This window comes from Saccopteryx bilineata, chromosome 1, assembly GCF_036850765.1.
Source record: "Saccopteryx bilineata isolate mSacBil1 chromosome 1, mSacBil1_pri_phased_curated, whole genome shotgun sequence".
Classification (NCBI taxonomy): domain Eukaryota; kingdom Metazoa; phylum Chordata; class Mammalia; order Chiroptera; family Emballonuridae; genus Saccopteryx; species Saccopteryx bilineata.
Genome location: NC_089490.1, coordinates 98,631,494 through 98,648,875, shown reverse-complemented (window position 1 = coordinate 98,648,875; position 17,382 = coordinate 98,631,494). Strand labels below are relative to the sequence as shown.

Here is a 17,382-nt window from a genome sequence, read left to right as displayed (position 1 = left end):
AATACCTATCAATTTTAAGAATGCTTTCCTTTTATTAATACTTTATTGTCCGCAATTTTAGATATGATCGTATTAAAATAAAACTAAATATAGTAAATCTATAATACATAGTCACAAAATTTTGTTATATAATTCAATAAATTTTCTTTGGTTAGCATTCAATGCCAACAAAAGTCAGAAAAATAAATAAGTACAGAGGAAGATATTTTGTCAGTAAATTTCATACCTTGGAAGACTGACCTATAATCATCAGTTTTCTGCAAATGGTATAAATGTAAATGGTACCTAGATGGAGAAAAAGGTCATTAACATGTTTTTCAGTCAAATGAAGTATTAAAATATAATTGAACAAAAGAATATTTTTGTAGCTTAATTTATGTACCCTGTGGTTTTAATAATTCACATAAAATGATACTGGTTCCCATGGTTTCCTTATGGTTGAAAAAAAGATTTATTTCAAAATAAGACTACAATACATATTTAATTGGCATGGCACAATACTCAACATAAAAACTCATAATAATTTAAAACTCATAATAATTGTAACATATAATAGGTTGCATTATATTCATTCACAGTCTCATATAATATTTATCTTATTATTAAGTTGTGTCTTATGAGCCCTCTAGTAAAAAACAACATTTTCAACTCCTATTTAACATCATTCAAGTATGATCTGGGGGAGAGGGGGCAGGCCATCAATTAAACAAGAATCAGAGGCAGATTAAGGTCAGTTGAGGCCCTGGGCACAGAATAAAATATTGGGCCTCTTAAAAAAAAAGAGAGAGGGAAAGTAAAAATACATGTTAACCATATTTTTAAATAAATAAATAACATTATGTACTATTAATGTTAAAAATGCACATATGAAACCAAACTTGGTGTCGTTAGAAAAAAGTGTGAAGTTGGGGGTTTGCAGGGCCCTTCAGAAGTCAGGGCCCAGGGCTCACGCCCAGTGCATCTGCCATTAAATCCACCTCTGACAAGGATAGAAGTCTGGTGGCAGGGTTGGGGGAGGGGAAATATCAACACATATCTCTCTATATACAAAGGACATTATCATGCAATAAACATGACCAAAAGACAGTAACATGCTTTAAAAAAATATGTGATTATAATGCAAGTTATCTAAATATTTCTTATCTAATCTAAAATTCATAGCCATCAATACTGGCATAAAAAAAGACAATAGATCAATAGAACAGAATAAAGAAGCCAGAAATAAAACCATACTTTTACGATTAATTAATATTCTACAAAGGAAGCAAAAACATACAAAGGAGTAAAACTAGTCTATTCAAGAAGTGGTATTGGGAAAATTGATCAGACACATGCAAAAAAATAAAGCTAGACCACCTTTTTACACCATACACAAGAATAAACTCACAATGGATTAAAGAATTAGATGTTAGGCTCAAAACCATAAAAATCCTAAAAGAAAACATAGGTATTAAAATCTCAGACATTTTTCATAGCAATATCTTTTATGATATATCTCCTCAGGCAAGGGAAATAAAAGAAAAAATAAACAAATGGAACTACATCAAACTAAAAAGTTTTTGCACAGCAAAGGAAACTATCAACAAAATGAAAAGACAAACCACTGAATGGGAGAACATATTCACTGATACATCTGATAAAGAGTTAATATCCAAAATTTATAAAGAACTTGTAAAACTTAACACAAAAAAAAACAAAACCAAACAATCCAATTAAAAAATGGACAGAGGACCTACCGTATTTTTCACTCCATAGGACACACCTTTTTTCCCACAAAAGTGGAGGAGAAAATGCCCATGAGTCTTATGGAGCAAAAAAGACAGTATTTTATTAAATACTTTAACACACCATTTGGTTCAGAATATTTTTTTTCTTATTTTCCTCCTTAAAACCCTAGGTGTGTCTTATGGAGCAAAAAATACAGTAAATAGACACTTCTCCAAAGAGGACATAGAGATGGCCAATAGACATACAAAAAGATGCTGAGTGTCACTAATCAGAGAAAAGCAAATTAAAGCCACAAAGAGATATTATTTCATGCCTGTCAGAATAGTTATCATCAATGAATCCACAAACAATAAGTGCTGGTGAGGATGTGGAGAAAAGAGAACCCTCCTGCACTGCTGGGAATGCAGACTGGTGCAGCCACGGTGGAAAGTGTATGGAGTTACCTCAAAGAATTAAAAATGGAGCTGCCTTTTGACCCAGCAATTCCACTTCTGGGAATTTATCCAAAGAAACCCAAAACACAATTTGAAAGAACATGCATCCCTATGTTCATTGCAGCATTATTTACAACAGCCAAGATTTGAAAGCAGCCCAACTGTTCATCAGTAGATGAGCAGACAAAAAGCTGTAGTACATTTAAACAGTGGAATACTACTCAGCCATAATAAAGAAGGTAGCCTTATCCTTTGCGATAGTATAGGTGGACCCAGAGAAGATTATGCAAAGTGAAATAAGCCAGTGAGAGGAAGACAAGTACCATATGATTCTATTCATATGTAGAATCTATTGAACAAAATGAACTAACAAGCAAAATAAAGACAGACTCAGAGATAGAGATCAACCTGACAATTGCTGGGAGAGAGGGGCTGGGTGGGGAGGTTAGAGAGATTGAGGAAAAAAAAGAAAAAAAACTTTTGGACATAGACAACAGTGTGGCATTGCTGGGGAGAGGTAGAGGAAGGTTTAGAGGAAACAAATGATGATGGACAGAGATTTGCTTGGATTGTGAACATACAATGCAAGTGTACAGATGATGTGTTGTGGAATTGTGTACCTGAAACTTGTATGATTTTGTTAACCAGTGTCACCCCAATAAATTCAATAAAAAAATAAAAAGCCTACACTATTGAGGCAGACACCCAAGCCTACACTGTTGAGGCAGACACCCAAAATCACTATCTTCTTTTCATTACTGTTCTTAGTCACATTCATTCACTGACTCGTTTTTCTACCATTAGTCATACAAGGAAGGTCTCAGGTAATTCTAGTGTCCAGGTGAAGAGTCCCTGAAAGCTTTGGCCACTTAGTTCTATGTCATCACCAGTTCCACCTCTTCCACCTCATCTCAAACACTTGTTCTGTCACAATATTCTGGGTCAAACCACCTCTCCTCTCTAATAACAAAGTAAAACACCAAGTTGGTGACTACAGCCCAAGCTTCCTAGCTTCCTGCAAGTGTTTATCATCCTCAGGATTTGAAGTTCAGCTCCCCTTCCAATTTCTCCTCTCATAATGGTTTTCTCTCAGCTCAGATTCTATGACCACCATCTCACTCATATACCCAGGCAGATGGATGCTACTCTAAATCCACAGCCCCTTCTGGGCTCTCAACACTGCCTGCTGATCTGACTCTGGTTCTTTAGTCTACCCTCTTCCACTCTCAAAGAAGAAAGAGGAGGATGAGGAGGCGGCGGAGGAGGAAACAGAGGAGGAGGAGGAGAAAGGAAGGAAAGAAGGAAGGGGGGGAAGGAGGGAAGGGAAGCTCATCATAATGGTCAAAACTGAACAATTATGAATCTATGTTCACATTTAAACTTTAAAAGCTTCTGAGAAAACAGCATCTTCTCCAAGATACACATCATTTGATTAAAACACACGTGTAAGCATAATAAATATTAATTACAAAAAACAGTGGCAAAAAATATATTGAATAAAATCTTAAACACATAGAGTACCATAAATTTCATAGAGATTGTAATGGGTCCTTAACATTCAAGGACTCAGCATTCTTACTGTGACTGCTTCCATGACATGGAGTTATTTATTTCACACAAGATTCACTGAGAAAGCCTGACCAGTGGTGGCACAGTGGCTAGAGCATCAACCTGGACATGGAGGTCCCAGGTTCAAAACCCTGAGGTCACTAGCTTGAACCCAAAGGTCGCTGGTTTAAGCAAGGGGTCACTGGCTCAGCTTGAGACGTATGAGAGGCAGTCAATGAACAACTAAAATGACACAACTATGAGTTGATGTTTCTCATTTCCCTTCCTCTCCCTTTCTCTCTCTCTCACTTAAAAAAAAAAAAAAAAAAAAAAAAGATTCACCAGGGAAGAAATGTTTTGGCTAGTAACAGCTCCAGCTCAGCATTCTTATTTCAATTTGGTTTTGTCAACCTGTTTTTAATCTTTAAAAATTAAACTGCATAACTGTGTTTCTCTGTTCAAAAAAAAAAATAGTCACCAAGTAAGGGTATACACAGGAAACGCATGCCTCTCCACAAAACATGTGATCCAGGTGTAAGCCAGGAGCCTGTATAAACATGTTAGTAACTGGAACCGAGGAACTTCAGGAGGCCTCAGGAAACTGCCCTCAAGAATGACAAGGACCCTCTGTATTTCAAAAATGTGCTTTTAACCTTTCTAGCCCTAGTGCATCCTGACTATAACTGAACCCTTCTTTGATGGTTCAGGATCGTGGCATGGCTCACAAAGTCCCCCTGCAGAAGTGTGATTGAGAGAGCATCAGTATAGAATGGCACACAGACTGAATCTTGACAACCTCAGGATACCCCTGGAAGTCTGTTTTGTTTTTAACCAAATCCCTAACGTGAGTTTTTTTTACCTTGTCATGTGACTCCTGTTCATCAAAAATGGCCATCACCAAAATAATCTAAGGGTTTAAATTCTCTGGGTTCAAGTTAACTGAGAAGTAAAGTGTTATGGGATATTCATACATCCATTAAGATTTTATGAAAGAACCAAGATTGATTTCATAGCTTAAGAAACCAAGGGTGTCCACAAAGAAAACTAGATAGAAGGCGACAGAAGACAATCTGACTTTGGGTGATGGGTATGCAATATAATTGAATGACAAGATAACCTGGACATGTTTTCTTTGATGGACATGTTTTCTTTGAATATATGTACCCTGATTGATTGATGTCACTCCATTAAAATTAATAAAAATTTATTTATAAAAAAAAAAAGAAAGAAACCAACAGTGTCTATGTGTAATAATCAATTAAAAGTAAACAAAGTTAGTGGTCAGTTCTAACTGGAAAGTTGAAATGTATTTTGATAAATTGACTGTACTGATTTATTTTTGCTTACTTAAAATCCAAAGTTTTAAAACATCAGGATGTTTGCACTTGCTAATCCTCCAATTTAAATGTCTTTTGCCCAAATATTCAGAAGTTTCATTCAGGTCTTTGCACAAGTGTCATCTCACTGAGGGCTTCCCTGACCACTCTGTTTATGACTGCAGCCCAGCCTACACCCAGCCCTGGCTCCCCTACCCCGTCCTCGGCTCTAGTTTTCTCCACGACACAACCTGCCACCGTGATTTACCTCTGACTCGTTTATCATCTCCCTGCAGCAGAGCGTAACCATGAGAACAGGGTTTTCATCTGTTGCCCACTCTTACGTCCCTAGCACCTCGAACAATGCCTGGCAATAAGTTCTGTATGAATTAATTAAAATAGGTACAAGAGTTAGTAAAACTCTGAGTATCTCCAACAACCCAGCAATCCCAACCCTGGGCATAGATCCCAGATAACTCCACACAGGTGTAAAAAAGGACATGTGCAAGGATATTCATCGCAGAATTATTTGTGTAGCTACAGAGGTAGGGCAAACTAGGTTCCATATGTAGAGGTGTACGAATAGCTGTGGAATACAAGTCAGTAATCAGAGTTAAGGAATTAGACTTACACACAGGAACCTGGCTAGATTCTAAAACCATAGTATTGAGCAGAAAAATATTTAGGAAAAAGAACAAAATCCAGAGCATGATACCACCTGTATAAAGAAAAGGCACACACCAAGGAAAGGATGTAGAAGATATAGAAATTGTTTAATCTCTTTTTTTCTAAGAATACCGGGATTTGGGGGGGAGGGTGATCTTAAAAGGACAGCAGCCATGAGTCATTCTGTGTCTTTTCACCACTCAGTCAAGGCCAGACTGCACAGCCCAGTGGGCCAACCACTGCTTCTCTCGGGCACAGAACCTCTGCTCGGGCTCAGTCCCCACCCAGGATGTATGACCACCTCTAGCAGAGCGTTCCGAGCTGCTCCGGGAAACAGAGATCCTCTTGAGCAGGGACCCCCAAACTACGGCCCCGCAGGCCACATGTGGCCCCCTGAGGCCATTTATCCGGCCCCCGCCGCACTTCTGGAAGGGTACCTCTTTCATTGGTGGTCAGTGAGAGGAGCATAGTTCCCATTGAAATATTGGTCAGTTTGTTGATTTAAATTTACTTGTTCTTTATTTTAAATATTGTATTTGTTCCCGTTTTGGTTTTTTTTACTTTAAAATAAGATATGTGCAGTGTGCATAGGAATTTGTTCATAGTTTTTTTTATAGTCTGGCCCTCCAACGGTCTGAGGGACAGTGAACTGGCCCCCTGTGTAAAAAGTTTGGGGACCCCTGCTCTTGAGGATGATCAAGCACAAAAGTTTGACAATCACTGGTTAAAAAACTTCAGCCAAAGTCAGCGCATCTCTGCCAGCATATGTAACTGTCAGTAAAACTGTCAAAAATTATTTAGGGAGGGTGAGGAAGGAAGAGCCTAGGAAATGTATTTCAGTTGCCATAGATGAGCTAAAATCCAGTATGTTCTTTTTCAAGCTATTCTGTCCTGCTCATGTGCACACAGAACACACTGTCATTATTTTCCTTTTGAGAATATATTATCCAGAGAACAGTAGCAAAGGACTCGGTGCAACTTTTAATTGTAACTTTAAAAAGAAATTAAAATTAAATTGTAACTCTCTAAAGAGAAAACAAATGCTACATTTTGATAAATAATTATTTTATGAGACATATAAAATGGATATATAGGGTGGGGCAAAAGTAGGCTTACAGTTATGAGTACATAAAACACCAAGACTTTATTCTTGTATTATTTACTAACTATTGTATTATTTTCCATATGAAGAATTGTAAACCTACTTTTGCCCACTCTTATATGCATATACGTATGTATATCTATATACTGTATATATGCATATAAATATAATATGCACACACAAGACTCCTTACTCAAGGCCAAGTAGGAGGAGGGTGTTGCTATGTGGAGAGCCACAATCACTGGCCATAGTATCTGAGGAGAAGACCAATAAGCAGATGATGCTTAGAACCAATCTAACCTGCAGCAGTTCTTTCATTTTTCTCCACGTATGCTTACTTATTAACTGTGGGCCCTGCTTTTTATACAATGAAATTATACAATGTGATTATCACCACAGCATCTTGCCCTTCCTTGAACAGAAAATCCCGACATACTTTGCAAGTTCCTGCTTATGAGGACAAAAGAAAATATAATAAAAGTGTAAAAAAAACCCACACAATCATCTTATCATGAAATAAATGTTTTAAAATTTAAATCACAAGGTAATCAAGTTTACATCAGACTTGGCATTTAAATAACTTTCTGAAAGACACAATGGAAAGTAAAATACATTGGTATGTACCATTATAGACAATCCAGCAGAGGTGCTCTTGTGGCAACGCCACCTGCATGATGAGTCTGAAGGAGGACAAGATTTGCAGACACTGGGTCACAGACTCTTTATTCTGCAGGTTCATATCACTGTCACAGACTAGCTGGTAGTTGCAAATATTTTGGCCATTTAAAGCACGCAGCTGAAACACATGGGAAAATATAAGTATGAATATAAATAAAGCTTATGCCACTTAGAAAAGCTTTTCTTGAAATACAGAAAACTAAAATGGAAACAACTGTGCTTAATTAATTTAACAGATTAGTATAGTCCTATAGACTGAATGTTTATGTCTCCCCACAATTCTTATTTTGAAACCTAAACCCAATGGGATGGTATTAGAAGGTAGTGGTGCAGTGGATAGAGCATCAGTCTGGGATGCTGAGAACCCAGGTTCAAAACCCTAAGGTTGCCAGCTCGAGCACGGAATCATCGACATGACCCCATGGTTACTGTGTTGAGTCCAACATCACGGGCTTGAGCAAGACATGATAGGCTCAGCTGGAGCCTGTCACTCAAGGCACATATGAGAAAAAAATCAATAAACAACTAAAGTGCTACAACTATGAGTTGATGCTTCTCATCTCTCTTCCTATCTATCTTGTCTGTCTCTCTCTCTCATTAAAAAAAAAGAAAAGAAATGAAATGAAAAGGAGGTGGGTTCTTTAGGAGGTAATTAGATGATGAGAGTAAAGCCCTCATGAATGGGATTAGTGCCCTTATAAAAGAGACAACAGACATCTCTCTCATGTCTTCTGCCATCTGGTTCTATGAACCAGGAAGTCTATGGATTTTGGTTATAACAGCCCTAACAGATTAAGACATAGAAAGAAATTTGGTAAAATAGGTTTCTTTGAAGCATCCATTTAATTAAGATTACCATTACTTAATCAAAAAATTTCAACAACAAAAACAAAAAAATACAAAATCCTATTTCCAAGAATATATAATTGAATCAATTTCTGGAAACTCATCCAATGCCAATTTAACACACTAATTCAGATGTAATTATGGCCACTTACACAATTCATTCGGCAAATGTTTATTGAGTGGCTCTATTCAGGACACTCTGCTAAGCAAAGTGGCTCAAAGTTGAGGAAGACAGGACCTCTGCTCTTAGCAGAGGGAAAAGAATTCCAGGCACAGCAATGTTAGAAACGCTTAAAGTAGTTGATGTGGTCACATGATTGAAAGTCTTTTGTAAGGTTGGATAAAAAGGTTTAAGATAAAGAGATTAGTCTATAGAGGTTGTCAATGGTCAGAATATGAAGAGTGTTCCAGGTCATTCTAAGGAATATGAACTTTAGCCAAAGGGCAAAGTCAAAGGGTGGAGGAGTGAAAGGATTTGATTTACACTTTAGAAATCATGATGAAAGTGTGGAAGGTGAGAAGCACAGGGTAGGGCACAAAGCTACATGCAGGGAGGCTGCAAGAGATCAGAGGCCCCTGGGGTTGTCCAGACATACCAGGCCCTGAAATGGGGCCCCAGAATTGGGGATGAAGAGAACAGAAAGGTTTTAAGTCTTGTGTGAGTGAGATTTAGTGGCTAATTAACCGTGGGTGATACAGGAGAGGAAGAGGTCTACAATGGTTTCCTATTTGGGTGACTGGCTGGAGCCAATTATGGAGGAAAGATGATGAGTTCAGCTTGGGATATATCAAAGTTGAGATGTTTATGACATAACTGGATAGATCTGGAGTTCAAAAGAAAGATTTTGGCTAGAGTACTGATGAGTACTGTTAAAGATATGGGAGTGGACTCCCTTAGCAATACAAATGGGCCTTATCTACCACATAGATGTCCTGCTTGGATACACGTACACTATTTCTAGCCACTATGTAGTTGGTATCACAGAAATTTGTTGAATGTATCTCCATGCTAGAATACTCTATCATCTAAATGCTCTCTCTTTTCATAGCGGATAATGATACCTGACATTTTTTGAATGTCAGGCCCTATTCTAAGTCCTTTATTATCACAGCAATCTCAAAATAACACTAGGAGGTAGGTCATACCAATGAGGAAACTGAGACAGAAAGAAATTTAAAAATCTTCTCCAAGGCTCCGTTGTTAGGCAGTAGCACAATAGCTCTTTGAACCTAGGCAGGGTGGCTCTAGAGACCAAACTCATGCCAACTCTGCCATAATGCCTCCCTATAGTACATACAAAGGGGATCATTAAATAACATGAGTATGTTTACACAAAACTTTGTTCATTATTGCTGCTTCATCTATGAGCTTTATGCATTTAAACCTAAGATCTATGTCTCTAACAAAACTTCTCAAGACCTCTAGTTCTGTGTTGTCAAGCTCCTAGTGGACTAAATTTTTAATCTTACTCATTTTATACATATTGCTTGAAAGCCGCAAGGTGCCAGTGTCACACCAGACCTCCCACTTGACATGGAAAGAACCAAATTCTTCACATGTATTTGCATCCATCACAAAAGCCCTGCTGGCAGACTCATACATTGACTTCTCTGCTTTTCCTTCTGCCTCCAGTCTTTTTATTTCTAATCTATTCTGTTTCAAATTAATAATTCTGACTATCTCACACCATGCACTCATCCATTCAATAAAGATTTATTGAGGATCTACTACATGCCAGGCATTGTTCTAGGCACTATAGATTAGAGGTTAGAGCAGTCTGTGTCCTTAAGAAGCTCACGTTCTAGCATGGGAGACAGAAAATAAAAAATAAACAAATGAAAATGTAGCTGGTGATATAAAGCAAAATAAAGCAGGCAGTGCAGGAGACCTGAGGGAGGAAGGGATGAGCCACACAGATATCTGCGATACATGCTTTGCGGACAGTGGCACGCACCAGGGCACTGGTGCCAAGCCAGCGAGGCCTGGTGGGAGCAGGATGATGCAATAGTACAAGAGAGGGAGATGGAGGCCTGGACCAGGCTGGGATGGGAGGGCCTTTCAAAGTCCAAACTCCTAAGCTTTTCATTTAGTACTCTCCCCAGTAGGGTGCCAACTTATCTTGCCCATTTTCCTATTTATGCACCTATGATAGAGCCAAAATTAAACTACTCAGTGTACCCCCAAACATGCTTTGAGATTTTCAGCTTATTAAACCACATATGTTTCCAAGGCCTTGAATAATCAAGTTTGCAATAACATAGCTTTGGAGTCAGACTGATTAAGAGTCAAACACCAATTCTGTCCATTGCTAAGTGGGCTGGTTTCTTAGTCTCTAATAAAAATCTCAGTTTCCTCATCTATAAAAGAGGCATAGTAGTACTCACCTTTTAAGACTATGATGAGATGATAATTCATATACTGCATATAAAAGTCTAGCACATGCTAACTGCTCAACCAGTAAATCAATGGTAGCAATTAACATAATAATACTGGTATACCAGAAATAGCATAACATTTTATATCAGAAGATCTAAGTTTAATCTCCAGAGCCACTAGTTACACTGTGTGGTTAGCTTTCTTTTTCTCGTTTGTAAAATAAAAGTAATAATAGTATCTAACTCACAGTTATTGTGAAGATCAAATGCTTCCCAAAGTACTTTGTAAACTAAAAATACTCTATAAATATTAGTTATTATAATAATAACTATCTGCTGGATGAATGAGTGATTATACTGATACAATCTCCAAAGCATCTTTACAAAGTTTAATAAGTGCACTTTCTTATCCAGCACTGAAAACATTTATTAAGCAACTTATAGCACATAAGCATATGCTGTGCTCAGCAAAGGAAAAACACTTAGATGCTGTCAACAAAAGGATAGATTGCATAGCTAATCATAAATTGCAGCTATTTTAGCTGCTATCATCTTACTGTAAGTATAGCCGTTTTGTCTCCAAAGCCTTTTGGAAAAAAGACAGTTTTGAATTGATGCACATCTGTTTTATTCTCATCAAAGTTCACAGTGAACTGCTGAAGATATCTTCCATAGCACTGTAAAAGGGCCAATTTATATTCCTGAAATAAAAAGAGCACTTAATGAAAATTTCAAAATATCATTTTGCTTATTAAATTGTAATAACTATTAAATTATTAAGTTATTTTAATATTAAATAATTATTAAATTATGCCATTATTAATTATACCACTAGGTATTATTTATATTATTTTTAAGAGTAGCAATCTTGATTATTACCACCATTACTACCACCATTTCATTATTACTACCATTATCACTATCATTTCCAAATACATACTGATTGATAGCCACTGGGCTACACAATTCATGTGCATTGTTTCATTTAATTCTCCACACAGCAAGCCTATTGTGAGATAAGACCATCGCAATCTCAAAGATGAGAATATCCAAAAAGTTCAACATCAACATCCTGGTAACCACCCACTCAGTCAGAGAGGTAGATGAGTTGTGTAACTAGCCTTGCTTCTCTGATACCATCTAAGCTCCGAATAAGAAGGAAATAAAGAGATAGGAGGGGAGAGAAGGAGGAAGAAAAAGAAGGAAAAAGAAAAGGAGAGGAGGAGGAAGAAAGAAAAAGAAAAGAAAGAAGGAAGGGGAGAGAGAGGAAGGAAGAAAAGGAAAGTAGGGGAGGGGAGAGCAGGAGGAAGGAGGAAGGGAGAAAGAAAGAAGAGGGAGAAACAAAGACAAAAGAAGGAAGAAAGGAAAGAAAAAATAAGAAGAAAAGGAAGAGGAAGAGAAGGAGGGGAGGGAGTTGGGAAAAAGGGGAAGGGAAGGAAGGAAAGGAAGGAGGAAAAATGCAGATGATGTGCTGGCTCAATCTCTCATCTGTCAACAGTCTGTGAAGCTGCATGGGGATGAGCCAAAAGTGTCCGAGCTCTTATCAGTGACAAGTCTGTTCATTCTAATTCATGCTTACATTCTCATTACAAAGTCCGATGCCTCAGTTCTGTAGTCCACAGGCGCAGCTGATCAGGGCAGTTTCAGGGAGGTGGATGTCAGTAGGGCTCTGAAATATGTCTGTTGCAACCCTTACTCAGCTCCCCCCCCCCTCCATAACTGTGTCTCCAGGAAAAGCGGCTGACCTGGGTGTGAACTGCCTTTCAGGTTACCTAGCCCGTTGGGAGGCATCCACAGTCAATGCTGTTTTGTTTCTTTCCGATTGACTTGTTTGTTAAATTCTGATTCTTTTTTGTTCTAACTTGATTCATAGAATGAATTCAAATCTACATTCAAAACAAGACTATTCCAACAAAATAATCTTTACTGTAACTAAAATAAAAATAGAGATTCTAGAACCAAAGTAACAAACTGAGTTCATTTTCAGAATCATAAATATCTGTATCAGCCCACTTTCCCATCAGTGAAAAGCATGTAAAGTGTTTTCTTTGTTATTTTAAGCAAATTTTAAAATATCCTATCGGGCCTCTCTATCTGAAATATTCTGAATCTTTAGTCAGTACCTATATCATCCACTTGCTTTATCAAATCCTAACATGTTCCTTCCTCCTCCTTCCCCCCAAATCCACTCCACCCACCTGCATCCTCCTTAAACAACCCCAAATCCTTCTGTGTATCATCAGCTTCTTATGTTGAGAAGCACGAAAATGGAGAGGGAGCACTTTTCTAATTCTTGTCAAAACTGTGATTCCACTTAACCTAGATATTGCTCACAAGTTGAATCTCATCTGTTGTTCTTTTATTCTATAGTTTTCCTAACTCTGCATTTTAAAGTTTCTGAGAACCATAGTCCAATCACTAAGGTCATTCTCTAATTTTGGAAGAGGAAATAGGTCTATTTCTTTATTATGAAAGTTCCTTCATCTCTTATCCTGTTTGGTAAACGTCCCTCCCAAACCAAAAAAAATCAAGTCTAGAAAATAGAAATGTAGGAAGAAAATGATGCTGAGAAACTGAAGATTGAAAAGATACTAAATATGGCCCATTTCCGGCCTAAAATCACTTTGGATAACATAATTCTTGGTCCAAGGATCCTAGACATGCCAAACACTCATCTATAACATGGAATAATGTGGGCCTTCGTGAGAGCTTAAGGGAAAAACTTACATTATCCTTAACTGAAAACTCAGCCTTGGTGAGTGTGTGGTCTTACCAGGTTCATGAGTCCACAGCGATTCAATACCTGGGTATTGATAAGGAACTAGAAATAGAGGCAAACTCAATTTGGAATATAATACTTAGCAAGAAACAGGGCATGTATGGGAATGACTGCTGTATTTACATTCAGCAAAACATTAAGAAGCAGTTGAAAGTCATTAAAACAGGGCACTGGGAAGCAGGCAACACAGAAGCAAGGCCAAAAGCCATGAGAGTTGTCCGCTGGGTAAGGTCAACCATGTGAAAAACAACAGGAAGTGGTGCCTGGGCTCCTTTGTGTAAGGTAGGAACATGATGACTCAGCATTTCCTGTTGGGCGCCTACCACACCCTCTGCTAACTAGGGCCTGTGCTCCTAGCTATCCCCGGCCAGCTGTCTTTCTGTACAGAAATCTCTCACCTCTGGAAAATCTCAACTACAAAATAAAAAAACACTTTTTTGGTTACTGTGCCTCATTAAAACTTTCTAAAAAAAAGAAAAGAAAAGAAAAAGAAAACACATGTAAAATAGGAATGGTAACAAATCAAACAATAATATAATTATCCAAATGAGTTTCGTTTAGGCTCTTTTAACTCCGGAAGCACTTACTTTCATTTCACAAAGGCTATCTCCAACCTTCACAAGCTTTTCACTGTAATAGGCCGCTGGCAGCCGGGGTGCGTATTTGTTCCAGATATTAAACAAAGAGGTGGCACTGTAAAAATCATAAAATAAAATGGCATCTTCAAAGTCAGTAGGAAAGCTCAATTAATTAGCAAACAATCTTTAAAAACTTGCTGAGTCTTTCCAATGTACCTTATTGTGAATGTCTAACTATTAATAAATTGTAACTATAGTTTAAAATTATTGCTTCTTTTGTGTAAAGCACTGATCAAAGTTCTTTATATGCAGTTTAGAGCAGTTGTAGGATCACAGAAAAAGTGAGGCCCTGGCTGGTTGGCTTAATGGTAGAGTCAGGTCCCACGTGTGAAAGTCCCGGGCTTGATTCCTGATTAGGGCACACAGGAGAAGCAACCATTTGCTTCTCCACCTCGCCCCTTTCTCTCTCTCTCTTCTCCTCCCACAGCCATGGCTTGAATGCTTCAAGCAAGTTGGCCTAAGGTGCTGAGGATGGCTTCATGGCCTCCCCTCAGGTGCTAAAATAGCTCAGTTGCCAAGTGACAGAGCAGCAGCCCCAGATGGGCAGAGCATTGCCATTAGGGCCCTTGCTAGATGAATCCAGTCAGGGTGCATGTGAGAATCTGTGTCTACCTTCCCACCTCTCATTTAAAAAAAGAAGTGAGAAGGTATAAAGTATTCCCTATGATAACCCCTGCTCCCACACATGCACAGCCTCCCCCATTATCCACATCCCCCACCAGAGTGGTATGATAGTTACAATTCATAAACCTACATTGACACATCATTATCCTCTGGTGTCCAGAGTTTACATTAGGATTTACCCATGGTGTTGTGCATTCTATGTGTTTGGACAAAGATTCAATGACATTACCATTCACTGCTCTAAAAATTCTCTGTGCTCTGCACATTCCTCCCTCCCGCCTCCCAACCCTAGGCAACCACTCATGTTTTTACTCTTTCCATAGTTTTGCCTTTTCAAAATGTCATATAAGTTGAAATTATACAGTATATAGCCTTTTCAGACTGGCTTCTTTCAATAAGTAATCTGTATTTAAGATCCCCTGTGTTTCCTCACGGCCGGATAGCACCTTTGCTTTTAGCACTGAATAATATTCCGTTGTCTGGGTATACCACAGTTTATCCTTCACTTACTGACAGGCATCTCATTTGCTTCCAAGCTCTGTTTGTTTGAATAAAGTTGCCACAAACATCCATTCACATGAACTTATGTATGAATGTAAGTTTTCAACTCCTTTGGGCAAATATAGAGAACAATTTCCAGAATAGGTTTCATTTTGTAGAAAACCACCACACTGTCTCCCAAGGTGGTTTTTTGACCAGCAATGAATGAGAGTTCCTGTTGCTCCACATCCTCACTAGCATTTGGTGCTATCAGGGTTCTGGATTTTAACCATGCTAATAAATATATAGTCATGTGTCACTGTTGTTTTAAGTTGTATCTTCCTGATGAGATATGGTGTGGAACATCTTTTTTTAATTCATTGACTAATTTGAGAGAGAGAGAGAGAGAGAGAGAGAGAGAGAGAAAATCATTCATTTGTTCTACTTAGTTGCGCTTTCATTGGTCACTTCCTGTATGTGCCCTGACCGGAGATCAAACCCACAACCTTGCTGTTTCCGGATGATGCTCTGACTGAGCTAACCAGCCCAGACTTGGTGCATCTCTTTCTAGGTCTATTTTCCACTTCCATATCTTCTTTGGTGAGGTGACTGTTAAGGTCTTTGGCTCACTGTTTTAACCAGGTTGTTTGCTTTCTTGCTGTTGAATATTAAAAGTTCTTTGTATAGTTTGAATAATAGTCCTTTATGAGCTATGTCTTTTGCAAGTACTTTTTCCCAGGGTATGGCTTGGCTTTCATTCTTCTGACAGTGACTTTCACAGAGCAGATTTTTTATTTTAATGCAGTCCAGTTTACCAATTCTTCCTTTCATAGATCATGCCTTTGATATTATATACAAAGGCATAGACCCAAGTCATGTAGTTTTTCCTATGTTAGCTCTAGGAGCTTCTAGGAGCATTGTGATTTACATTAGGTTTACGACCCATTTTGAGTTAATTTTGGGGAAGGGCATAAGGTCTATGTCTAGACTCAATCTTTACACATGGATATCTAGTTATTCTAATACCATTTATTGAAATGACTATATTTACTCTATTGCATTGCCTTTGCCCTTTCTCAAAGATCAGTTGACAATATTTATGTGTGCCTATTTCAGGACTCCTCTGTCCTATTCCTTTTATCTGTTTGTCCATTATTTTACTACCACTACACTCATTTGATTACTATAGCTTTATAGTAAGTCTTGAAAGTAGTGTAAGTTCTCCAACTTCGCTTTCAATATTATGTTGGCTATTCTGAATCTTTTGCCACCATGCTTTTTACTTTTTTTAATTTCATTTTCACAATGAAATGGGTAATATTAATATCCTTAATACAGTTTATGAAATCAAGGCTTAGTATATCCATGTGCTTAACTAGTAGGTATGTAACTGAGCCTTCTAATGCCCTGGAATATAAACTCCTTGAGACAAGGACCTCAACTATATTAATCATTTTCAATCTCCAAGAATAGCGAATGTCTAGTATATGTAGGTACACAATAAATATTTGTTAGAAGAAAGAAAGAAAAAAGAAGAGAGAGAGAGAGAGAGAGAGAGAAGGAAGGAAGGAAGGAAGGAAGGAAAAGAAAGGAAAAAAGGAAAGAAGGAGGGAGGGAGGGAGGGAGGGAGGGAGGGAAGGAAAAATAGGAAAAAATTCCTTGTTCTTATTTTATTCTTTTTTACATAGGGGTTCAAATATCCAGTCAGTCATTTAGGGTTACGCTTTATTCCACCAAATAAAACAAAAATAAAGTATATAGTATTTTCAATGTGGTTTCTTTTTTTTTAATAATTTTATTTTTTTAATGGGGTGACATCAATAAATCAGGATACATATATTCAAAGATAACAAGTCCAGGTTATCTTGTCATTCAATTATGTTGCATACCCATCACCCAAAGTCAGATTGTCCTCTGTCACCTTCTATCTTGTTTTCTTTGTGCCCCTCCCAGTCCCCCTTTCCCTCTCCCATTCCCCCCTCCCCCCCCAACCATCACACTCTTATCAATGTCTCTTAGTTTCACTTTTATGTCCCACCTACGTATGGAATAATTCAGTTCCTGGTTTTTTCTGATTTACTTATTTCGCTTCGTATCATGTTATCAAGATCCCACCATTTTGCTGTAAATGATCCGATGTCATCATTTCTTATGGCTGAGTAGTATT

General features: G+C 37.9%; 1 protein-coding gene across 1 annotated transcript in view; it reads right to left on the bottom strand.

The window, feature by feature from the left end:
* The window catches only part of CFAP54 (cilia and flagella associated protein 54), a 317,030-nt gene that overhangs the window by 294,415 nt on the left and 5,233 nt on the right, over window positions 1-17,382 (bottom strand). The window contains exons 2-5 of the mRNA XM_066262086.1: window positions 14,061-14,166; window positions 11,252-11,395; window positions 7,419-7,590; window positions 227-285 (exon numbers count right to left, since the gene is read on the bottom strand). Of these exons, the coding sequence (XP_066118183.1) occupies window positions 227-285; window positions 7,419-7,590; window positions 11,252-11,395; window positions 14,061-14,166 (481 nt within the window). The remainder of the gene's footprint in view (window positions 1-226; window positions 286-7,418; window positions 7,591-11,251; window positions 11,396-14,060; window positions 14,167-17,382) is intronic.